Source organism: Hylobates moloch, unplaced genomic scaffold (genome assembly GCF_009828535.3).
Source record: "Hylobates moloch isolate HMO894 unplaced genomic scaffold, HMol_V3 SCAFFOLD_6, whole genome shotgun sequence".
Lineage (NCBI taxonomy): Eukaryota > Metazoa > Chordata > Mammalia > Primates > Hylobatidae > Hylobates > Hylobates moloch.
This window is the reverse complement of record NW_026652281.1, coordinates 154277529-154302256: the sequence shown is the minus strand read 5'-3', so window position 1 is coordinate 154302256 and position 24728 is coordinate 154277529. Positions and strand designations below refer to the sequence as shown.

Below are 24728 nucleotides of genomic sequence, written 5' to 3'. Positions count from 1 at the left end.
GATTTCCTGACCTTGTGATCCGCCCACCTCAGCCTCCCAAAGTGCTGGGATTACAGGCGTGAGCCACCGCGCCCAGTTGCTTGCTTAGTTTTCTACTTGGTATCACAAGTTCATCCCTTCACCCTAGCCAGAGGTGTAAATCTCCTCGAAATGTTCACGCCATCAGCTCTATTTCCCTGTATGTAGACAGCCCTGGAGAGCTTGCTGAACCCTTCTTCCCATCAGGACCCGCTGTGGTCTCAGCGCCCCTTTCCCTCTCTTCTGTGTTGGGCTGTCTGTTTCCTTCATCTTGGCTTACTCCCTTCATAGAATGGATTATGTTCTCCAGTGGCTTCCCAAGAAAAGATGCAGAAGAGGTAACATTTTTCACTTTGCATGTCTAAAAATGTTTTTATTTTGCCCTCATATGTGACTGATAATTTTGGTGGGTATAGAATTCTAGGTTGGAAATTATTTTTCTTCAGTATTTTGCAGGCATAGTGTTCTGGTTATTTACTGCTGCTTGACAGAATGCCCCAAAACTTAGTGGCTTGAACAACAATTTATTATTATATTTCCTGATTCTATAGGATGAGAGTTTGGATAGGGCATAGCAGGAATTGCTCAACCCTGTTCCATGGTGTCTGGGGCCTCAGCTGGGATTATGTGAAAGATTAGGAGTTGGACAGTGGGGACTGGCTGGACATCTTGCTCTCCTTCAATGCACAGGCCTCTTAACATGGTTAGCTTGTGCTTCCTTATAACATGGCGGCCTCAGGGTAGTTGAACTTCTAACAAAGTATCTCCAGGTTCCGAGAATAAAGTGGCCCAAGAGGCCCAGGTGTAAGCTGCAAAGCTTCTGAATGCTGCATTTCTGCTGCATTCTGTTGATCAAGTAAGTCACTAAGGCCAGCTCAGATTCAAGAGGAGGGAATTAGACTTCACTTCTCAATAGAAGGAATGTCAAATAATTTGTGACACCGTTAATCTCCCACACATAGCTCCATTAACTCCAGGATTGTTACCAAAAAGCCCCATAACCTTCTGATTCTGGGTCCTCTGTGTGTCACTTGTTTTTCTCTGCAGAAGATTTCAGGGTCTTGTCTTTATCCCTAGTACTCTGAAAATGCTTTGGCTTGGGTTTTCTTTTCCTTCCTTTCTAAAATTTGTTCTGGAAATTGTTTCAGTCTGGAGATGTGTTATTCGCTTATACAAAATCTATTGTTTGTACTCATTTGATAGTTTCCTTTCCCTGTTTTCCTTCTCTGTTTCTCTTTCTGGGACTTCTATTAATCAGACATTGGACCTCCTGGATTAATCCTCTAATTTCTTATTTTTCTCTCCTAGTTTCCATTTCTCAACTTTATATTCTGATTCCTCCATTACATTTTTAATTCCTGCATTATATTTTTTAATCTATAACAGTGGCTGTCAATTAGGGGTGATCTTACCACCGCTCTCCCTCCCCCATCAGGAGACACCTGGCAATGTCTGGAGGCATTTTTGGCTGTTGCAACTTGGGGGTTGTTACTGGCATCTAGTGGGTAGAGGACAGAGGTGTTTAACAGCGAGGAAATATCGGCTTGGTATGTGAGACTTAGATAAAGGCTGGTTGAGGCGTGGCTTTGGATTGGTTGGTTTGCATAGGAGAGGCAGGTCTGAAGGCAAGGTGCTTGCTGTCTCTGAGAATTAGCCAGCCCTGGGAGGGAAGCCTCTCCCTAACCAGCAAGGCCCCGAAGATGTCAAAGCATCATGAAACACAGGCAATAAAAACAAATGGCTGGGCGCAGTGGCTCACGCCTGTAATCCCAGCAATTTGGGAGACCGAGGCGGGTGGATTGCCTGAGGTCAGGAGTTCGAGACCAGCCTGGCCAACATGGTGAAACCCCGTCTCTACTAAAAATACAAAAATTAGCCAGGCATGGTGGCACACACCTGTAATCCCAGCTACTCGGGAGGCTGAGGCAGGAGAATCACTTGAACCCAGGGGGTGGAGGTTGCAGTGAGCCAAGATCACACTACTGCACTCCAGCCTGGGCGACAAGAGTAAAACTCTGTCTCAATAAATAAATTTTAAAAAAAAGGATGCCGAAAAAAATGATTAATACACCAGATTCAAGGGGAGCAGACATAGTCCTCGTCTCTTGCAGGGAGGAGTGTCAAAAGATCTGTGGTCCCGTTTGTCTGCCATGCCACTTAAAGCGGTTCCCTTCTTTCACTCTCATAACGCCCGCATTCCCCTCCTCCACAGCAGGGATGCAGTGCACCATTAGGTGGTACTTTGTTTACTCGTCTGCAGTCTGTCTCTTTCAGAACCTTCACTGTTTTGCTCACCATTGCCTTCCCATTGCTGGGAGCAGGGTCCGACAGATAGCGGCTCATGGATACCCAATAACTATTTACTGAGGGAATGAATGAGTGAATCAGGGTATTCGGCACATAGTAGGTGCTCAGGAAACACCAGCGGCTATTTAAGATTGTCAGCCTTCCTAATGTCCCATGTTTCCCCAGCAGGTCTGTGGGGAGCATGGCGAGATGAATCTGAGTTAAAAGAGGGAATGCACCGGGCGCGGTGGCTCACGCCTGTAATCCCAGCACTTTGGGAGGCCGAGGCGGGTGGATCACGAGGTCAGGAGATCGAGACCATCCTGGCTAACACAGTGAAACCCCGTCTCTACTAAAAATACAAAAAATTAGCCAGGCGAAGTGGTGGGTGCCTGTAGTCCCAGCTACTAGGGAGGCTGAGGCAGGAGAATGGCGTGAACCCCGCGGGGGCAGAGCCTGCAGTGAGCCGAGATCGCGCCATTGCACTCCAGCCTGGGCGACAGCAAGACTCTGTCTCAAAAAAAAAAAAAAAAAAAAAAGAGGGAATGCTGTGCTGGGGCTTCAGGGCGGGGTGCTAACCATGCCCAGGAAGCATGCAGCCAGATCAGAACCAGAATCTCTGACTGTCTAGGGCACACTGAGGGAGGAGGGCCTGCAGCTAGCCAGTGCTGGCCAGGGCAGAGTTCCCCAGAAGAGAGGAACCAGGAATGGGAACTCCAACAATGAGAAGGGCAAGAGACAGACCGTCCTTTTCCTGCAATAATAACTTCTCACATTTATTATGTACTTACTAGGAGCTAGGCACTGTTTAAGCCTCAACACAAACCCCTGGTGTAGGTGCTGTTATTATTCCCATTTTACAGATGAGGAAGCTGAGGCCCAGAGAGAGTATGTTACTTGCCCGAGGTTACGCTGGATTTGGACCCAGGCTCTCAGGTCCACTTACCACATTACACTCTGCTCTGTCTCACGGGTGTTCTGGATAAGCCACCTGGGGTTGCAGTGACTCACTGGCTCATCCATTCATTCCTTTCAGAGATACTCACTGAGCCTACACTGGGCTCAGCCCTGTGCTTGGTCCTGGGGTCACAGAGGTGCATCAGACGCGGACCTTGCCCTCACATCTCTTCTGGCCTGGTGGGAGAGGCTCATTTGCAAAGAGATAACAGACACCAAGAGCTACAGAGGTTACTCTAGGGTGTATGCAGCATCCTGTGAGGTCACGACGGATGGGCGGAGGAGGGAGTTCCTCTTGTGGGAGCATTGAGGGGTGTCTGGACAGAAGGGGACCCTGGAGTTGGTTTTTTTTTTTTATTTTATTTTTTATGATGGAGTCTCGCTGTCACCCAGGCTGGAGGCATGGCATGATCTCGGCTCACTGCAACCTCTGCCTCCTGGGTTCGAGCGATTCTCCTGCCTCAGTCTCCTGAGTAGCTGGGACTACAGGTGTGTGCCACCTTGCCCGGCTAATTTTTGTATTTTTAGTAGAGATGGGCTTTCACCATGTTGGCCAGGGTGCTCTCAAACTCCTGACATCAAGTGATCCATCCGCCTCGGCCTCCCAAAGTGCTGGGATTACAGGCATGAGCCACCGCGCCCAGCCTTGGAGCTGGCTTTTAAAAATGAAGAGAGCGCATCAGGCAGCAAGGTGGGGAAGAGCATTCCAAAAAGAGGGACGGGCAGTAGTGAGGGCAGGCAGAGGGAGTCTGTGGGCGCGCGGGAGATGAGGGGTGGGCTGAGATGCAGGGAGTGCTTCGAGGTGAAGCTGGAGAGGTCGAGGGTAGTCTTTGGGAAGCCCTTTTATGAAGTCTGGACTCTAGCAATGGGGAGCCATCAAAGGGTTTTGAGTGAGGGCGGAAAAGATTAGATTATGTGCAGAAGGATTAGTTTGGTTGAGTGGGATGGATTAGAGAGGCTGGAGGAAGGGAGGCCTTGAGGAGGCCGAGGACAGTGTCCCCAGGGAGGGCGGCCAGTATGGGATGGAGAGATGCAGGCTGATTAGAGAGAAACAGAGGAGGCCGCACAGATTGGATGTGGGCGTTCAGGAGAAGGAGGTGTCAGAATGGCGTGGGCAGGTGGGTGGCTCCCCGAGGCTGGAACTCGGGAGGAGGGGTGGGCGGTGTGAGGGAGAGTTCTGGTTTTTGATGCTGTTTCACCATCAGGGCTCGGCTCTGGAAGCCATCCTCTTCCGCCACTCCTCCCCAGGGCTGCCTGCCCACTTCAGATGCTCTGGGGCGGGAGGGAAAGGGACATGAAGAGGTGCCCAGGACCAGGTGAGGGTGCTTGGTAGTGTTAACTTTTTAAAAAACACAAAATATAAATCTAGAAAAAGAGAGGGGACCGTGTGCAGGTGGCCATCCCTCCGGCCAAGACCAGAGACAGACACTTCGAAATGGGGTTTGGGGCAGGAGCTTGGTGCTGGACAGGGAGGCTACACACACATATTTAACAGGTTACAGGAGGAGCTATGCATATTCATAAAGGAGCTCCTGACACACGCATATTGAACGCACGTGCATGTAACATATGATCCACGCTCACTTGGGGTGGCAACTTAACATTTAAATGTATGACAATTACGCCCTGTACCTCAAAAGGCCTTTTTGTGACCCGGAAGTTGCATGAGTAAGCAATCTCTGTGTGAGCTGGAGCCAGTCCGTGGTGGGTGGGCTCTTATCAGGAGAAAGTTACTGAAATCAGTCTCTTGTCAGGTCAAGGCTGTGGCTATGGGCTGGGCGCAGTGGCTCACACCTGTAATCCCAGCACTTTGGGAGGCTGAGGCAGGCAGATCACTTGAGGTCAGGAGTTCAAGACCAGCCTGGCCAACATGGTGAAACCTCGTTTCCACTAAGAATACAAAAATTAGCCCAGTGTGGTGGTGGGTGCCTGTAATCCCAGCTACTCGGGAGGCTGAGGCAGGAGAATCACTTGAACCAGGGAGGCAGAGGTTGCAGTGAGCCAAGATGGCACCACTGCACTCCAGCCTGGGTGACAGAGTAAGACTCTATCTCAAAACCAAACAAACAAAAAAAGCTGCGGTTATGGCTGGTGGAACAGGGGCTCAGTTCGTCAGCATCTGTGAACTGGATGAGCTGTAATTGCTTTAATTTGGCTTTTCTCGAGGCCAGTGCTTATTTAGCTGCTAGAGAAAAAGAAAAAAAAATCCTCGTGGCAGTTAGAACAGTTTCTTCTTTAGGGCTGCCTGACTTCACCCCGGCCTGGCATGGCCTCAGGTCCTGTTTATAATTTGGCATCTTAGTGCCACGGAATGTCTATTCTTTCAGTCCTGCGATCTCTATTTTAACATTAACGCTGGTCAGTTATTGTGTGTCGCCTGTGAAAGAGAAGGGTATAATGAGGCGTGATTGACCTCCCATCCCGCCATGGCTGGAAACTAAGTTTTGAAAATTTTTCTGGGGTCTCCTGGGCCACAAGCGGGGCCGTTTAGTCCGTGGGAGGCATAGGATTTTATTTTTAGTTTACAGTAGCAAATGTGTTCCTTTGTTTGCTTTCAAGCTTGTTTACTTCATTTTTGGAAAAGTTAACATATTCAGTTAGCACAAAACAGTATACAGTAAAAAACTGGGCACAGTGGCACACGTCTGTAATCCCAGCTACTCAGGAGCTCAAGCCCAGAAGTTCAAGGCCAGCCTGGGCAACATAGTGAGACACTGTCTCAAAAGAAAAAAGTATACAGTAAAAAGCCCTGTCTTACAGAAAGATTATAGAGTAGCATAGCGAACATAGAGCATACAGACAACTTTCTAGACAGACAGCAAGAAACAAAACATGTGGGGGCCCATCCTGCTCTCCTGCTTTCTGTGGAGTGACACATCAGTTGTCTTTGGGGATTTTTTTTTTTTTTTTTTGAGACGGAGTCTCACTCTGTCTCCCAGGCTGGAATGCGATGGTGTGATCTCATCTCACTGCAACCTCTGCCTCCTGGATTCAAGCAATTCTCCTGCCTTAGCCTCCTGAGTAGCTGGGATTACAGGCACCCACCACCATGCCCGGCTAACGTTTTTTATATTTTGTTAGAGATGGGGTTTCACCACGTTGGTCGGGCTGGTCTCGAACTCCTGACCTCAGGTGATCCGCCTGCCTCGGCCTCCCAAAGTGCTGGGATTACAGGCGTGAGCCACCACGCCCGGCCTCATCTTTGGGCATCGAAAGGGCCTTGACATTTCAGGTGACAGTGAATCAAAGTCCCCCTTTTCTCCTTTTCCCTAACAAGGGACGGCTTGCAACATAAGATCAAAAAGACTGGCCCAGCAGGGTTTCTAAGGGTCTCTGTCCAGCTATCAATCAACAAGAGGATCCCAGAGTGTGCAGCCCTCCCTAGACCCATCTGACTGGGGAACCCTTCTGCTGTGACGCATCTCAGAGGGCCAGGGTTCCATGGAGCACAGTTTGGGAAAGGCTGCAAAGACAGCCATTAGATGTATCAGCACGTGAACAAAGGCCCCTGCCCACCCATAGTCTCTGGATGGTCCTGGACAAATTATGGTCCCTCTCCAGGGCCTTGATTTTGAAGGATGCTATTAGTTTGAACACTTCTCACAGGCAAGTATAGATAGTGCAGTGATTGAGAGAATGACCTCTGGACTCCAAAAGACCTGTGTTCCAAGCATGGTCTTGTCATTGACTCCCTGTGGCCTCAGGCAAGCCCCTTCATGTCTTGGTGCCTTAGCAGCCACCTCACAGTTGTGGGAATAACACAATTGAGGGTCTAGTGCCTTGGAGCAGCTCCTGGTGCATGGTGGCTCCTGGATTCAGGTTCAGCCATCATGCTCACCCCCACCCCACCTGGCCTCCCCCTTGGTTCCCCCGACCCTGAGCATCTGGAAAATGGACAGAGGGTGATAAAGGCCCTGGGGGAGAACTACTAAGCAGCAGTGGTGGGTGGGCTCGGATCAGACCCAGGCAGATGGGAATCCGCCAAAAGGAGGGAGGCCTGAGTCCAGGAGCCATTCCCTGACCTCTTCCCTTAGGTCCCTGCGGATGTGATGGCCCAGCTATGGCTGTCCTGCTTCCTCCTTCCTGCCCTCGTGGTGTCTGGTAGGTGTCTCCCCTCCCCGACCATGCAGCCCTAACCTAGAGACCCTTGGCAGGACCCTCTGGAAAGGAGGGGGATCCCTCATCAGCAAACACCAGCTCCTGTGGGCTGGCCCTGTGCTTGGCTAAGCTGGGGAGGCCTGGGAAGGAATCCAGGCCTGGATGGGTGGCCTGGGTGTCCATAAGGACTAGTGTGTGCTCCCAAGGGAGCAGGTAGGGACCGGGTTTTGCAGGGGTGTCCAGATGTTCCAGCACTCTGTGTCCCTACAGTGGCAGCCAACGTAGCCCCGAAGTTCCTGGCCAACATGACGTCAGTCATCCTGCCTGAGGACCTGCCTGTGGGTGAGTGCTGGCCCCTGTGTCTGCCCCATGTCAGGTCCTGACCCACAAGAAAGTCCTGGGGCACCCTCTTGAGCCCCCACCATCCCTGCAACTCCACGGCTTATTGTGGGACAAAGAGGGACTGAAGGGAATGCCTTTGATTACAGAAGTTTGTTTTCTTCTCTTCAGCTTCTGGGTCAAGAGCAGTGTCCTCAAAGGTGTGAGACGCACCTCCAGGGGCCCTCACACCAGCGCCAAATCATCCAGCCTCCTCCATTGCCCAATCATCCAGCCTCCCCCATTGCCCAATCATCCAGCCTCCCCCATTGCCCATCGCTTTCAGTCTCTGACTGGAGGATCCCCTTGGGCCACGCTTCCTCCTCCTTCCTCACACTTGCTAATCTCTCCCACCCCTACCCTGGCTTTCTTTCTTTTTTTTTTTTTTTTTTTAAAGGGAGAGCAGGTGTCAGGCTCAGACCCTTTCACAGAAGCTAATGACTCACTTTGCTTTGTTTTTATTTGTAAAGTTACTTTCTATCTATGGCAGGTGAGATGGGTTTTGAGATGTAAAGTTTGCTTTTAAAGTAAATGTCTTTACATGAGACGGAAAGTCAATTTAAGGAACCAGCACCAGGAACAGAACACAGACACAGCAATGGTCACGGCAGCGGCGCAGGAACGAATGAAGTTTGGGAAACATTATTTTGGAAGGAGCCAGGGGGCCTAGATACCACATTTCCAGAAGGCAGGATATAGATCAGGGAAGTAGAAACCATAGGTGGCCGGGTCGGTTGGGACCCCAAATAACAGAGATGCAAACAAGGCAGAGGTGAATTACCGCCCGTCGTGGCCGCCCAGGAGCCCGGAGCTGTGGGGGCGTGTCCCATTAGGCTGCCCTCCCTGCAGGGCTTGGGGGGGCGGGGGTCAGGCAGCCTTCTTCCCGCTCAGTGTCCCGCCTTCCCTAAGGCACAGGTCCCACCCACATGGGGCAGGATGGCTCAGACAAGAAACCATTCCAGCCACAGAAGGAGGAAGGGGACAAGAGGGCTTCTTCCTTCCTGGATTTTACACACATTGCTACTGCTTTTGTCTCTTTAGCCAAAACTAAGCTGCAGACCCACACCTAGGTGCAAGGGAAACTGGCAAATGTGGCCTTCATTCTGGTTGGCCGTGTGCCCAGCTCAAAATCTGGGGCTCCATTGTTCTCAGAAAAGAGGGACAAGTGGATATTGGGGGGAAAGCCACAGCCTTTGTTGCAGTGCAAAATGGAATCCAGGAATATTGAAAGCTGCCAGATGAAACAAGAGACACCAAGGGGTATTGACAAATATGAAACCTGTGCAAGCAATCCCCTGATCAAGAGAAAGTATTTCCGTCACCCCAGAAAGTTCCCTGTGTCCAGTTCTAGTCCATCTCTGCTCCCTATAGGCAACTGCTGTTCTCGTGTCTATCCCATGGAGGCTGGAGAGGGAGGAGTGTACAGGCCTTTTTTTTTTTTTTTTTTCTGAGGCAGGGTCTGGCTCTGTCCCCCAGGCTGGAGTGTAGTGGTGCAGTCACGCTCACTGCAGCCTCGACCTCCTGGGCTCAGGCCATCCTCCCACCTCAGCCTCCCAGGTAGCTGGGACTACAGGCAGGCGCCACCATGCCTAGCTGATATTTTATTTTTTAAAGTAGAGACAGGGTTTTGCTACATTGCTGAGGCTGGTCTCAAATTGCTGGGCTCAAGCAATTCTCCCACCTCGGCTTCCCAAAGTGCTGGGATTACAGGCATAAGCCAATGTTCACCACTACACCTGGCTAATTTTTTATTTTTATATTTATTTATTTTTGAGATGGAGTCTCGCTCTATCACCCAGGCTGGAGTGCAGTGGCGTGATCTCAGCTCACTGCAACCTCCACCTCCTGGGTTTAAGCAATTCTCCTGCCTCAGCCTCCCGAGTAGCTGGGATTATAAGCATGTGCCACCATGCCTGGCTAATTTTTCGTATTTTTAGTAGAGACAGGATTTCACCATGTTGGCCAGGCTGGTCTCGAGCTCCTGATATCAAGTGATCTGCACATCTCCACCTCTCAAAGTGCTGGGATTACAGGCATGAGCCACCTCACGTGGCCTAATTTTTAAAATTTTTGGTATAGATGGGGGTCTCGCTATGTTGCCAGGCAGCTCTCAAATTCCTAGGTTCAAGCAATCCCCCATCTCAGCCTCCCGGAGTGCTGGGATTACAGATGTGAGCCACCACACCTGGCCTTCTGCTTTTAAAGGAAATTCAACTTTCTTGTGGGCCACGAAAGTATCAGGGGACGTAGGCTCCCATGCCAGGGGCGGAAGCCCTCAGAGCCCTGTGGCGGAGCTCCAGGGAAACGCATCTTCGTGAAAAGAAGTCCTTGCTAATGAACAGCGGGGCCGGTGGAGGTGGCGGAGCAGAGGCTGGGTGGGTAAAGGAGGTGGGGGTCAGGGATAGGGTGGGTTTGATGAATCTGTAGAAAGTTCCTTTCAGGCTAGGGAGTGGACGACCAGCCTGCTGCTGGGCCCAGGCATGCAGCACAAGAGTTAGGGCTCTCAGGAGGCCAGCAGCAGGCTGGACACAGCTTTGGCTCACTTGAGCAGAAAGGGGGTGTCCTGGAAGCCTCTCCAAAGCTCTAGGCTGCACCCAGATGCTGCAGCTGGAAAGGTTCACGCCAGCCACGTCTAGTCTTGTGTCACGGAAACTCGGTATTCTGGAGAGGGCAGGGCCACAGGCTTGGCAAGGGGAGGGGCAGACGCCTGGGTACAGCCCCCTACTCCCCGCACTGTGTCCAGTGCCCTTCGAGTCACAAGGGAAGTCAGGATGCTGCTGAGTTGGCTGATGGCTAGGGAGGTCCCAGATGGCAAGTCGAGCCTGTGTACAGAGCAGCCAGGCTCCCAGCCCAGCCTCACAGCCAGCTTGGCCAGACCAGCACTGAAAGGGTGGCTGTGGACCCTGGGTGGCCACCCTTTCAGTGCTTTCACCTGGGGTGTCCCATCCCCAGGTGCCCAGGCCTTCTGGTTGGTAGCTGAAGACCAGGACAATGACCCTCTGACCTATGGGATGAGCGGCTCCAATGCCTACTTTTTCACTGTCACTCCGAAAACTGGGGAAGTGAAGCTGGCCAGCGCTCTGGACTATGAGGTAAACAGCATCCAGCTGGAGAGGGCACGGGACGCGGGGGTGGGTGCTGGGAGGGCCCCGGGAGCCCACGTCCTGGTGGCGGCACCCCCTGTGCTCCCACCCAGCAGGGGCTCACCACCGGCCCCTTCTCTCTGGCTGCTGCAGACACTCTACACATTCAAAGTCACCATCTCCGTGAGCGACCCCTATGTCCAGGTGAGTTTGGAGGTGCAGGGGGTAGACAGAGATTGCGAAAGTCCATTCCTGACTGCGTCCCCACCTCTGGCAAGTGGACAGTGCCCCAGTTAACAGTGAATTTAATGTTTATTTATATCGAGATTATACTAGTCCATTTCTTTGTCATACGATATTACCAAGATTTTAGTATTTTTAAAAATTTATTTAAATTATATAAATATATTATTTATATCATATGAAGGCTTTTTAATTTACATATAAAGTTATTTGTTATATTTTAAATATAAATTAAATGTATTCTTAATGTGTATAAATATTGATTAGAAAAGTGCCAAATACCTCCCCACCCCAGGGCTCCAGAGGCAAAACCATCACTCTCAACTGCTTTGGCTGAATATGTTGCAACTACACTCTTATTTCCCACTTTGGGAGGCCGAGGTGGGCAGATCACCTGAGGTCAGGGGTTCAAGACCACCCTGGCCAACATGGTAAAACCCCATCTTTGCTAAATACAGAAAACTAACTGGGAGTGGTGGTGCATGTCTGTAATCCCAGCTACTCAGGAGGCTGAGGCAGGAGAATTGCTTGAACCTGGGAGGCAGAGGTTGCACTGAGATGAGATCACGCCATTGCACTCCAGCCTGGGTAACAAGAGTGAAACTCTGTCTATAAAAATAAAAAATAAAAAAATAAACTAATGATGCCTGCAACTTACTTTCAAATGGTTCAGAAAACAACATGTAGAGAGAACCTGGTCTCTACAAAAAAGGCAAAAAAAAGCCCCCAAAAACATATGGAGAGAAAGAGAGACCAAACAGTAGGTTGATCTGGATGAAGGACACCAGCTCTTTGTACAATACTTGCAACTTTTCTGGTGTTTTAAATCCTATTTTCTGGGGTCCCCTGGGCTTTCTCACTTGCAGGTGCAGAAGGAGATGTTGGTGATTGTGGAAGACAGAAATGACAACGCACCCGTTTTCCAGAACACCGCATTCTCCACCAGCATCAACGAGGTGACACCGGCCTTAATGTGGTCGTGGGGCAGGGGGCATCCCAAAGCGCTTCTCAGAGTAGGAAGAGCCAGGGACAGTCAGTGGGGCTTTCAGGGTTGGAAAACCTCTCCTGGCAGGGGCAGCTTCAAGAACCAAAGCCAGGGGGATGTAACCCCACAAACAATGGTTACAGCAATATTTTGCAATCAATCAGGTTAGGAATTCTTTCAGTGATGAAAGCAAAAAAAAAAAAAAGGGAGTTGACTTTTTTCGTGTAGACAGAGTCTCGCTCTGTCGCCCAGGCTGGAGTGCAGTGGCGCAATCTCGGCTTACTGCAAGCTCCGCCTCCTGGGTTCATGCCATTCTCCTGTCTCAGCCTCCCAAGTAGCTGGGATTACAGGCACCCACCACGACGCCCGGCTAATTTTTTGTATTTTTAGTAGAGACGGGGTTTCACCGTGTTAGCCAGGATGGTCGCAATCTCCTGACCTCGTGATCTGCCCCCCTTGGCCTCCCAAAGTGCTGGGATTACAGGCGTGAGCCACTGCGCCCGGCCTCGTGTATCTAAAAAATTTAGAGGTACCTCAGACTTCAGGCATGGCTAGATCCAGGTACTCAAATCATATCTTGATTTGATTTAAGCCAAATCATATAATGAAATTTGATTTGAAATCATATCTTCAGGCATGGCTGGATCCAGGTACTCAAATCACATCAAGATATGATTTGAGTTTCTCTCCTCCTCTCAGCTCTGCTTCTCTTATTGCCTCCATCCTGGGGGGCGAGAGGCAAGTCTCTCATGTGGTGATAAAAGTACAGGCTTGCCGGGCACAGTGGCTCACCCCTGTAATCCCAGCACTTTGGGAGGTGAGGCGGGCAGATCACCTGAGGTCGGGAGTTTGAGACTAGCCTGACCAACATGGAGAAACCCCGTCTCTACTGAAAAAAAAAAAAAAAAAAAATTTGCTGGGTGTGGTGGTGCACGCCTGTAATCCCAGCTACTCAGGAGGCTGAGGCAGGAGAATTGCTTGAACCTGGGAGGCAGAGGTTGCAGTGAGCCGAGATTGCACCATTGGACTCCAGCCTGGGCAACAAGAACAAAACTCCATCTCAAAAATAAATAAGTAAATAAATAATAAAAAAATAAAAAATTAAAAAGTACAGGCTCACATTGAGGAGACCGTCTCTTTCTCAATCTTTCCAGCCCAAAGCTCAGGGCTGACTTTCATTGGCTCATTTTAGGTCACGTGCTATCCTTGAGCCAATTTAGTGGTATGGAAGGCTCTCGTGGGTTAGGTCTGCATCATGGGCCTTCCCCACAGCAAGGGGGAGGAGTGGGGACAGTTCCACTTAAGCTACATGGGTGGAAAGGAGGTTCCCTGATGGTCACTGGGCAGCAAATACCACCACTCCCGAACCTCCGTTGCCATGTGCCTGCAAAGACCTTCCAGGTGAGGGGCCCCATGCCAGGCCAGACACATGTGGTCTGGACAGCCACGTGAGAGGCTCTGATGGAATGCCTCAGCACCTGGCACTGTCCTCGGTGCTAAGGTTACCTGAGGAGCAAGACAGACCTGGTTGCTACTCTCAGCAGCTCACCTTCTAGAGAAGGCCACAGACAGGAACCAATGAAACAAAATAAGCAGAATGATTTCAGGTGGTGGTGAGCCCCACAATGAGCACGAGACAAGGCAAAGTGAAGGAAGTGACTGCAGCGGGTGCTGCTTTAGGTTGAAGGGTCAGGAAAGGCCTCTCTGAGTTGAGGGCATCTGAACAGAGAGACCTGAATGGCAAGAAGGAGCTGGCAGGGGATGCTCCAGGAAGGGGTGCTCCAGGCAGGGGGAACAACAGGTGCAAAGCCCTGAGGCAGGAACAAGCTCAGCCAGTGCGGCTGGAGGGGGAGGGGGAGGAGGAGGTCAGGTCAGAGAGGCGGGTGGCAGCCCAGGCTCGAAGGAGTCTGGACTGTGATCTGGGCAGAATGGGGAGACTCTTGCGGGATTTGAAGCACAAAAGTGATGTGGTCTGATTCATGATTTTCAAAGATCTCCCTGGCCACAATTAGGAAGTAGAGGTCGTGGCTGGGCGCGGTGGCTCACACCTATAATCCTCAGCACTTTGGGAGGCTGAGGCAGGTGGATCACCTGAGGTCAGGAGTTCAACACCAGCCTGGCCAACATGGCAAAACCCTGTCTCTATTAAAAATACAAAAAAAAAAAAAAAATTAGCTAGGCATGGTGGTGGGCCCATATAATCCCAGCTACTGGGGAGGCTGAGGCAGGAGAATCACTTAAACCCAGGGGGCAGAGGTTACAGTGAGCCGAGATCATGCAACTTCACTCCAGCCTGGGCGAAAGAGTGAAACTCCATCTCAGAAAAAAAAAAAAAAAAGGAGGTAGAGTTGGTGTGTACAGGAGCCCAGGAGCAGAGTTCTCCCCAAAGAAGCCTCCAGCTCTGTAGGGCGCTGTTTGAAACCCATGGCTATACGCCGTAGAGAGCACATGGGATGTCTGAGTGTGCAGTGGCACGGTGAGGCTGGGCTCTACAATGATCCCTCAGCCTGGTTCTGAGGGGCTCCGAAAATCAGAAGCCAGCTCAGGTGGTGGAGACGCTGTGTGGGGAGGGGAGGAGGGAGATCCTCTCTGCCGCCCCGCACCCCCAGCTGCCTTCCACCCGCAGCTGTGGTGGGAAGGACAGGGCAACCCTGTCCCCATTAGTGCACAGCTGAGGACACTGAAGCTCAGGGGGGCAGTGACGGACAAGGGATAGGAGGAGCTGGATTTGAGCTCGTAGGTGACGAGTCCCTCCCTGCAGACCCTGCCCGTGGGCAGCGTGGTGTTCTCCGTGCTGGCCGTGGATAAAGACATGGGGTCTGCAGGCATGGTCGTGTACTCCATAGAGAAGGTGAGTGTGAATGGGGCCCTGACCGCCTTTGTGACCGCCAGGGGGCAGCATCTCCACAGACAACCCACAGGGCCTGAACGTTGGGGTGGGGACATTGGTCCCGCCTTGGCCCAGCCCTGGTCCCCAAACCGTCCTCTGGCCACCAGCCCCCCTCCCTGGAAACCTCGCCTTTCCCACTTGCCTAAAGACGGTGCCTGCTGCAGACCAGACCCTTCTTCCCGCCCGCCTGCTCCCAGGTCTTGTCCAAGTTCCACAGACAATAAGGGGTGTGTAAACCCATTTCTCTTGGAAACAGACTTGCTGTTGATAGCGCCATTTACTGAGCACCAACCGCGGGCCTGGCACATACCATGCAGTCGCCCCTTGTTATCCGTGGGGACTTGGCTCCAGGATCCCTGAGGACACCAAAATCCATGGCTGCTCAAGTCCCTGACATGCAATGGGGTAGTATTTGCATGTAACCTAGACACAACCTCCTGTGTGCTTTCAATCACCTCTAGGTTACCTCCCATACCAATGCAATGCAAATACTCTGTAAATATAGCATGTTATGTTATATTGTTTAGGGAAGCATGGCAAGGGAAAAAGTTTGTACACCTTCAGTACAGACGCAACCATTGTGAGCATAGCTACAGTTCTGATCTGTGGCTGCTCAAATCTGTGGATGTGGAACCTACAGAGATGGAGGGCCGACTGCATCTTATTGGATCCTCCTTTCAACCCACTGAGGGTTGTCACCAGCCCCATTTCCTGGAGCTGGAAACTGAGGCTCAGAGAGGTCATGTGACCTGGTGCCAGTGGCGTGACTGGTCAGTGGCAGAGCTGGGGCCTTCCCTGCGTTGCTCAGAGTGGGGTCCTTGGGGCAGGGCTGCCCTAGGGAGGCTGACCCAAGTCTGCTCTGCCCCAGGTCATCCCTAGCACTGGGGACAGCGAGCATCTCTTCCGGATCCTGGACAATGGCTCTATCGTCCTCAATGGCAGCCTCAGCTACAACAACAAGAGCGCTTTCTACCAGCTGCAGCTGAAGGCCTGTGTGAGTGGGGGTGCCGGCAGGTGGGCCTAGGACCCACGGCGCTGGCTCACGGGCGGCCATCTCCCTGCAGGACTTGGGCGGCATGTACAACAACAGCTTCACCATCCAGTGCTCCCTGCCTGTCTTCCTGTCCATCTCCGTGGTGGACCAGCCTGACCTTGACCCCCAGTTTGTCAGGGAGTTTTACACGGCCTCTGTGGCTGAGGATGCAGCCAAGGTGCACGGGGGACCTGTGGGGTGTGGGTGGAAGCGGGAGGTGGGGGAAGTTTGAGGAGCACTGACCAGGCCCTATTCCAGGGAACCTCGGTGCTGACGGTGGAGGCTGTGGATGGCGACAAAGGCATCAATGACCCTGTGATCTACAGCATCTCCTGTGAGAACGGGGTGTCCCCAGGCCAGGGCTGGGCTGGGGCCGGGGTGGGGTCTCCGTCAGAGCCCCTGGAGGTAATGGGGTTGGGGCTCCGTCAGAGCCACTGGAGCAGCTGTTCCAGCTGTTCTGCCTGTCTCCTTGCCAGCCTCCACGCGGCCCGGCTGGTTTGACATCGGGGCAGATGGAGTGATCAGGGTCAACGGCTCCCTGGACCGTGAACAGCTGCTGGAGGAGGATGAGGAGGTGCAGCTGCAGGTCACGGTGAGCAAAAGCCCCACCACCCCTGTCAGAACCCTGCTCTCTAACCTCTGGCCTTTGATCTCTCTCTCAGCACTGGCTCTCTGACCTCTGCCCTCTGCTCTGTGCCTCAGGCCACCGAGACACACCTCAACATCTACGGGCAGGAGGCCAAGGTGAGCATCTGGGTGACAGTGAGAGTGATGGACGTCAATGACCACAAACCTGAGTTTTACAACTGCAGCCTCCCAGCCTGCACCTTCACCCTCGAAGAGGCCCAAGTGAACTTCACTGGCTACGTGGACGAGCATGCCTCCCCCCGCATCCCCATCAGTGGCCTCACCATGGTGGTCTACGACCCGGACAAGGCAGGCATGGTGGCGTGGGTGTGGCTGGGGGTGGCTGGGGGAGGCCAGTGGGAGCCTGGATCGAGTGACAGTGTCATGTGGTGCTGGGTGGCAGTGCTGGTGGTGCAGGGTGTGATGGCGGAGAATGGGGGTGCTGGGTGCTCTCTGGAAACCTGCGTTGGTAAGCAGTGTCATCCTCTGGGCGATCCGCGTGGGGCTGAATAGAAGGCCATGCTGAGTGGAGGCTGATGTTGAACGTCAGATGATGCTGAGTAGAACATCATTGTCCGTGGTGATGGGTGGCTGGCGAGGTCTCCTGGCACTGGGCGGCCATGATTTGGGTAGTTCTGGGAACTGCGGGAGGCTGAGCAGTGTTGGGACAAGTGGTCCGAGGGTGTGAGGTGGGAGGTTGCTCTTTTTTTGTTGTTTTTTTGAGACGGAGTTTCGCTCTGTCACCCAGGCTGGAGTGCAGTGGCCCAATCTTGGCTCACTGCAACCTCTGCCTCCCAGGTTGAAGTGATTCTCCTGCCTCAGCCTCCCAAGTAGCTGTGATTACAGGCGTGCACCACCTCGCCCAGCTAATTTTTGTGTTTTTAGTAGAGATGGGGTTTCACCATGTTGGCCAGGCTGGTCTTGAACTCCTGACCTCAAGTGATCCACCCACCTTGGCCTCCCAAAGTGCTGGGATTACAGGCGTGAGCCACTGTGCCCAGCCATGGGAGGGCACTCTTAAGTGGAGGCTGCAGTGAGAGGTGGGTAACATGGTGGCACTGGAGGATGAGTAACTCTGGAGGGTGTGTGGTGTTAGGTGATACTGAGGGGGTGGGAATGTTGTGTGGAGGACAGCGTCGGGCAGGGTTAGGTTGGCCAGAAGGGTGGCACTGGCCAGTGGGGTGACGTAGGGTGTGAGTGGTGTTTGGTGTTGCTGTGGGGGTTGGGGGTGGGGGATGTGAAGGGTGGGTGGGAGGGACAGTTGACTGGAGTGAGGGGTGTGTGTCCAGGCTCCAGCCCAGGCCTGGGACCCACAGTGCCTAGGGAGCTGTCTTCTACGGAGCCCACATTTGCAGGGACTGGTGACCAGCCCAGCCTCCTGCACCCTCTCTCACGGTCTTTTGAGAGCCCCCTTCCATGGGACCTCATCAGGCGGGGCGTCCAGAGATAGGAGCCTGGGGACTGGGGGAAGATGCAGGTGGGCAGAGCAGGGGGACAGGTCCCTGCTAGACAGCCCACCTTTACAGGGCAGCAATGGCACCTTCCTGTTGTCACTGGGGGGCCCCGACGCAGAAGCCTTCAGCGTCTCCCCGGAGCGGGCAGCGGGCTCAGCCTCCGTTCAGGTGCTGGTGAGAGTGTCCGCGCTGGTGGACTACGAGAGGCAGACGGTGATGGCGGTGCAGGTGAGGGCTGCTCTGGGGTGCCGGGGGCAGAAGCCGAGGGGCACTTGGGCCCCACAGCTGCTGCCTCCTCCCCTGCCCCCAGGTTGTGGCCACAGACTCCGTCAGCCAGAACTTCTCCATCGCCATGGTGACCATCCACCTTAGAGACATTAATGACCACAGGCCCACATTTCCCCAGAGTTTGTACGTCCTCACGGTGCCGGAGCACAGCGCCACCGGCTCTGTGGTCACCGACAGCATCCACGTGAGTGATGTGGACACAGTGGGGCTCTGGGGTCCCAGCAAGCGGGCATGCATGTGTGAGTGTGAGAGTGTGTGTGAGTGTGTGTATGTGTGAGATGGGGGTGGCCACGAGTGAATCTGAGTGTGCTGGGGATTCTCCCTTGGTGTCAGGAAGCACGACAGCTCTGTCCCCACCAGTTGCATGCGTGGCGGTGCGTGCATCGCCTCCACACAGCACCCTGCCGTGTCTCTGCCTCACAGGCCACGGACCCAGACACGGGCGCGTGGGGCCAAATTACCTACAGCCTGCTCCCCGGAAATGGGTAAGGGCTCAGGGTGGGCCGTGGGCAGGTGGGTGAGCAGGGCCCAGGCCCACCTCTCTGCCTCTCCGCTGAGATAGAATAGCTGGGGAAGACCGAAGGCACTCAGTTACATTTCAATTTCAGATAAACAAGGAATGATTTTTTAAAATGATGAATATGTTGCATAAACTGCATGGGACATGCTGAAATATTTGTTGTTGTATTATCTGAAATTCACGCTGAAATGGGCATCCTGTGTCTCTATTTGCTGAACCTGGCCCCTCTGAGCAGGGCAGACCTCTTCCAAGTGGATCCCGTCTCAGGGACGGTGACGGTGAGGAACGGTGAGCTGCTGGACCGGGAGAGCCAGGCCGTGTACTACCTGACGCTGCAAGCCACAGACGGCGGGAACCTGTCCTCCTCCACCACACTGCAGATCCACCTGCTGGACATCAACGACAACGCGCCTGTGGTTAGCGGCTCCTACAACATCTTCGTCCAGGAGGAGGAGGGCAATGTCTCCGTGACCATCCAGGTGTGAGCCTGCCTGGACCTGGTGGGTGAGGCAGGGGACCAAGGAGGGGACCAAGCCTGCTCTGTGGGCATGCCGGCCCCGGGTAAAGTCGGGGCTCCGCCGTGTGGCTCTGAGACAGTCATTCAGAGTCTCTGTTTCCTCTCAGGAAATGAAGAAAATTATAGCCTTACTCTCAGGGTCATTGGGGAATAATTTAATGACTTGTGTGAGGAGCTCAGCACGGGGCCTGCCACAGAGCAATCCCTCAAAAACATACACTTCTTTTTTGTTTACCCACCTGCCCCACTCCAAAAAGGACTTGAGGTGGCTTAGATAAATAGTAAGATTAAAATATGAAAGAAATAAGAAAAAAGAGAAAATAAAGATGGCATTCGTTAAAGGGCACAAAGGTAAAATTAGAACCCAGTGCTATAGAACTGCTTGGAGTGAGCTGCAAATTCTTTTTTTTTTTTTTTTTTTGAGACGGAGTCTCGCTCTGTCGCCCAGGCTGGAGTGCAGTGGCGCGATCTCGGCTCACTGCAAGCTCCGCCTCCCGGGTTCACGCCATTCTCCTGCCTCAGCCTCTCCGAGTAGCTGGGACTACAGGCGCCCGCCACCACGCCCGGCTAATTTTTTGTATTTTTAGTAGAGACGGGGTTTCACCGTGGTCTCGATCTCCTGACCTCGTGATCCGCCCGCCTCGGCCTCCCAAAGTGCTGGGATTACAAGCGTGAGCCACCGCGCCCGGCGAGCTGCAAATTCTGATCTGAGCTTCATGGTGGCCAAAGCAAAAAGGGAAATGAGAACAGTGGCCAGGTTCACAGAGTTCATGAGATAAAAACCCACTTGTGGCTCCAGAGAAACACCAGGGAGGAGATTCCTCCCTCGTCCTGAGGAGTTCGGAAGCTTCGCCCCTGAGGCGTCTTGTGAGAAGTGAGAAACCAGGTCCTCAGAGTGACAATCTGGTGGCCACAGAGTCCTCCCATCTTCCCAGGACTGTGTAGTTTCCAGAGCGTGTTCCTATCCCTGATCTCTTGACCAGCTTTTGAAGCAGGTGGTCTAATAGTTCCCATTCCGCGGGAGACAACAGGCTCAGAAAGGTTAAGTGATTTTCTGTGGTTACACAGCCAGTAAATGATGGCGCTGGGGCTGCAGCCGAGACCTCTCTGGCCCTGAAGCCTTGGCCTTCCCTCCTTCCTGCTTGGCACTTCTCCCCTGGTCTGTGAGCTCCTTGGGGCAGGAGCATTTCCGGTCGGCTGATGTAACCGTGGTGCGCAGCGTGAGCCCCAGGAAGCACTTGATGAATTAACTGGCCTGAGTTCAGGGCACCAAGGCATGAGCAGACAGGATCAGGCTTTTGGAAAAAACAAAAACATCTCCAGCTGCTTTCAAAGGATACATGTAATAAACAAGGTCCCAGCAGAATGAAATGGAGGAGCTGAAGCTGGAGACCGGCTGGGAGGAAGGAAAGAATTGGTTGAGTCCGAGTGGTCCCACTCTGGATTCAAGGCCACGTTTGCTGAGCACTTACCCAGTCTTTGGCTGGGCCCTGGGTCCTCAGAGATGAGTCCACCACCATTCCTGCCCCCAGGCAGCTCCCAGTTAGGAAGAGGGCATCAGACAGTCACCCAGCGGTGTCACCTGTGCCATGCTGAGGCCCAGAGAAAGCGCCAACCTGGCCTGGAGTCAGGCATGGAAGGTGCGGGGGGCACCGGGGTGAGGGAACAGAACCTGCAAAGGCCTGGCAGCACAGAGGAACCCGCTGTGTTATCCACGCTAGTTCACCCCAAAGACAAACCAAGCACATCTTCAGGGCCCTGGCAGGGCAGGAACACACACACACACACACACACACACACACACACTGACACACACACACACACACACTCATACACTCACACACGCACTCACAGACATACAAAGTGGGTGAAGAATCAGCTATTTAAAACATATAGCACTGACGGCCCGGCACGGTGGCTCACACCTGTAATCCCAGCACTTTGGGAGGCCGAGGTGGGTGGATCACTTGAGGTCAGGAGTTCGAAACCAGCCTGGCCAACATAGCGAAACCCCATCTCTACTAAAATTACAAAAATTAGCTGGGTGTGGTGGTGCATGCCTGTAATCCCAGCTACTTGGGAGGCTGAGGCAGGAGAATCACTTGAATCCAGGAATTGGAAGCTGCAGTGAGCTGAGATCATGCCACTGCACTCCACTCTGGGCAACAGAGCGAGACTCCACCTCAAAAGAAAAGAAAGGAAAACAAAAGAGAAAACAAAACAAAACAAAAGAAAACAAAAGAAAGGCCAAACATGGTGCCTCATGCCTATATGTAATCCCAGCACTTTGGGAAGCTGAGGCGGGTGGATCATCTGAGGTTAGGAGTTCAAGACCAGCCTGGCCAACATGGTGAAACCCCATCTCTACTAAAAAATACAAAAAATTAGCCTGGTATGGTGGCGGGTGCCTGTAATCCCAGCTACTTAGGAGGCTGAGGCAGAAGAATCGCTTGAACCCAGGAGGAGGAGTTTGCAGGGAGCAAGAGAGATCGCACCATTGCACTCCAGCCTGGGCAACAAGAGCGAAACTGTATGAAAGAAAAAAGAAAAAAGAAAAAATATGTATATAGCACTGAAATAGTCATTATGAGAAAATGAGAATCTTGCTGGACTTCACACTTAGGAGTTTAAAACTTTCTTTGAATGTCTACAATTTCCTGCCCCCCTGTGTCCCTTCCTGCTAGAATATCAGTAGCAAAAGGGCCTGTCTTGATGACGGCTCTATCCTTTCTTTGCACCTGGAACAGAGCTGGGCACACGGGTCCACAGTGGCCGTTTGTGAGATGAAAGAATGGCCTCAGCGCTGAAGATCTCAGAAGCTCTTGCAAACTGCTGACCTGAGCCTCTTAGATGGGAAACTGGGGCTGGGAGATGGGCCCACTGGCTCCAGGCCTGATTACTGCCTGCGTAGGCCAGTGCTGGAGAGGAGGGTCCGGCTGCATTGGAGGGGCTGGGGGCTGAGAATGCCGATGGCCGATGGCCAACCCCCGCTTACCTGCACAGGCCCACGACAATGATGAGCCGGGCACCAACAACAGCCGTCTGCTCTTCAGCCTGCTGCCTGGCCCCTACAGCCACAACTTCTCCTTGGATCCTGACACAGGGCTCCTCAGAAACCTGGGGCCCCTGGACAGAGAGGCCATCGACCCCGCCCTGGGGGGCCGCATTGGGCTGACAGTACTTGTATCTGACTGCGGTGAGCCTGTCCTCAGCACCAAGGTCAACGTCACCATCACTGTGGAGGTAAGGCCTGGCTTAGCCAGGATGGGCCCGGGGGGTTCCCAAGCCGATGGCCAGCCCCTCCAGCTTGAGTCACACTTCTGCCCTCTGCAGCCAGCCTGCCTGTGTTACAATCCCGTTCTCTCGTATGGCCCCAGGCAATTAGTCAACCTCCCTAGGCACTCAGGCTCCTTGTCTATAAAATGCGAGTGAAAAAGGTTAAAGATTAAGTGAGTTAATGAATGGAAAGTGCTTGGTAGAGTGCCTGACCTATAGACAGTATCAGTAAATATCAGCTCTAATTGTCACTCACAAAGTCCCACCTGAAACCCTCCTGTCTCCCTGCCACTATTGAAAAGCAAAGGGAACGGGTGAAAATCAGCATTGCTGGTGTCTACTGCACATCAGGGCACCCCCCAGGGTCGGGCTGGTTATTACCATTTTGTTTTTATTTATTTATCTTTCTTTCTTTTTCTTTTTTTTTTTGAGACGGAGTCTTTGTCCCCCAGGCTGGAGTGCAGTGGCGCGATCTCGGCTCACTGCAAGCTCCGCCTCCCGGGTTCACACCATTCTCCTGCCTCAGCCTCCCGAGTAGCTGGGACTACAGGCACCCGCCAACACGCCCGGCTAATTTTTTGTATTTTTAGTAGAGACGGGGTTTCACCGTGTTACCCAGGATGGTCTCGATCTCCTGACCTCGTGATCCGCCCGCCTCGGCCTCCCAAAGTGCTGGGATTACAGGCGTGAGCCACCGCGCCCGGCCGAATGTTTTTATTTATTTATCTATTGATTTATTTATTTTTGAGACAGGGTCTCCCTTTGTCACCCAGTCTGGAGTGCAATAGTGCCATCATGGCTCACTGCAGACTCAACCTCCCAGGCTCAAGCAATCCTCCTGCCTCAGCCTCCTGAGTAATTGGGACTATAGGCACATGCCACCATGCCTGGTTAATTTTTTTGTTTTTATAGAGACGGGGTTTTTCCATGTTGCCCAGGCTGGTCTTGAACTCCCGAGCTCAAGCGATCCACCCGCCTTGGCCTCCTAAGTAGCTAAGACTAAAGATGCGTGCCACCATGCCTGGCTAATTTGGCTAATTTTTAAAATTTATTTTTCATAGAAACAGAGTCTCACTTTTGTCCAGGCCAATTTTGAACTGTTGGCCTCAAGCGATCCTCTCAACTCAGCCTCGCAAAATGCTGGGATTACAGGCAGACGTCACTGAGCCCGGCTTATTACCATTTTATTGATCGAGCAACCAAGGCAGGCCTGGGTGCGGTGGCTCATGCCAAAAACCTCGGTACTTTGGGAGGCCAAGGTGAGAGGATTGCTTGAGCCCAGGAGTTCGAGACTGGACTGGGCAACATAGTGAGACCCCATCTCTACAAAAATAAAAAATTAGCCAGGCATGGTGGCATGTACCTGAAGACCCAGCTACTTGGAAGGCTGAGGCAGGTGGACCATTTCAGCCCAGGAGGTTGAGGCTGCAGTGAGCTATGATCATGCCACTGCAATCCAGCCTGTGAGACAGAGCAAGACCCTGTCTCAAAAAAAGAAACTGAGGCACAGAGAGGTTCAGTACCTTGCCTGGGGGTCACAAAATGGGGTTTTGACTCCAATCTGTCTGGTTCTAAAGCTGCCACCAGCCCACAAGGCACCTTCCTCTGGAACAGTATTGTAACAAATGTGCACCTCTGCCGTGTCTGTGATGTGGATGGCACCCCATAGGGTTGTGCAGTGCACAGCCTGCACCACTGCACACAGCAGCCCTGTGTCCCCTGGATTGGGATGTGCCATTTTCACACAAGGATCAGAGAGTGAGACCTCAGAAATCAAGAAACCAAAGCAGAATGAGGACTTGCTGGTTGTCCTTGGGGTGGGAGGGCTGCAAAGAGAGAACTTCATTTCCTGAGTGAACAGGTTTCTTCACCCCTGTGAGCAGTCCTCACAATTGCCCTATTAGTGGGGACTACTACCCCATTTTGCAGATGAGGACACTGAAGTCCAGAGAGGTTAAGGTCACACATGAGGCAGAGGTGGAGCAAGATGTGACTCAGTGCTCTTAGCCACTCCTGTGAGTTAGGGTGACCTTGAGAATGCAGCTGGTCTTGTGTGTGGAGCCAGTGATGTCATT

General features: G+C 52.7%; 1 protein-coding gene across 1 annotated transcript in view; it reads left to right on the top strand.

Annotated features, from left to right (window-relative positions):
* CDHR2 (cadherin related family member 2) overlaps positions 1-24728 on the top strand; it is a 54648-nt gene that overhangs the window by 17704 nt on the left and 12216 nt on the right. The window contains exons 2-17 of the mRNA XM_032158776.2: positions 7296-7362; positions 7630-7701; positions 10690-10829; positions 10974-11024; positions 11930-12019; positions 14810-14899; positions 15807-15932; positions 16003-16149; positions 16230-16305; positions 16448-16563; positions 16674-16907; positions 18125-18280; positions 18363-18524; positions 18764-18825; positions 19096-19339; positions 22381-22620. Of these exons, the coding sequence (XP_032014667.1) occupies positions 7311-7362; positions 7630-7701; positions 10690-10829; positions 10974-11024; positions 11930-12019; positions 14810-14899; positions 15807-15932; positions 16003-16149; positions 16230-16305; positions 16448-16563; positions 16674-16907; positions 18125-18280; positions 18363-18524; positions 18764-18825; positions 19096-19339; positions 22381-22620 (2058 nt within the window). The 5' untranslated portion in view covers positions 7296-7310. The remainder of the gene's footprint in view (positions 1-7295; positions 7363-7629; positions 7702-10689; positions 10830-10973; positions 11025-11929; positions 12020-14809; positions 14900-15806; positions 15933-16002; positions 16150-16229; positions 16306-16447; positions 16564-16673; positions 16908-18124; positions 18281-18362; positions 18525-18763; positions 18826-19095; positions 19340-22380; positions 22621-24728) is intronic.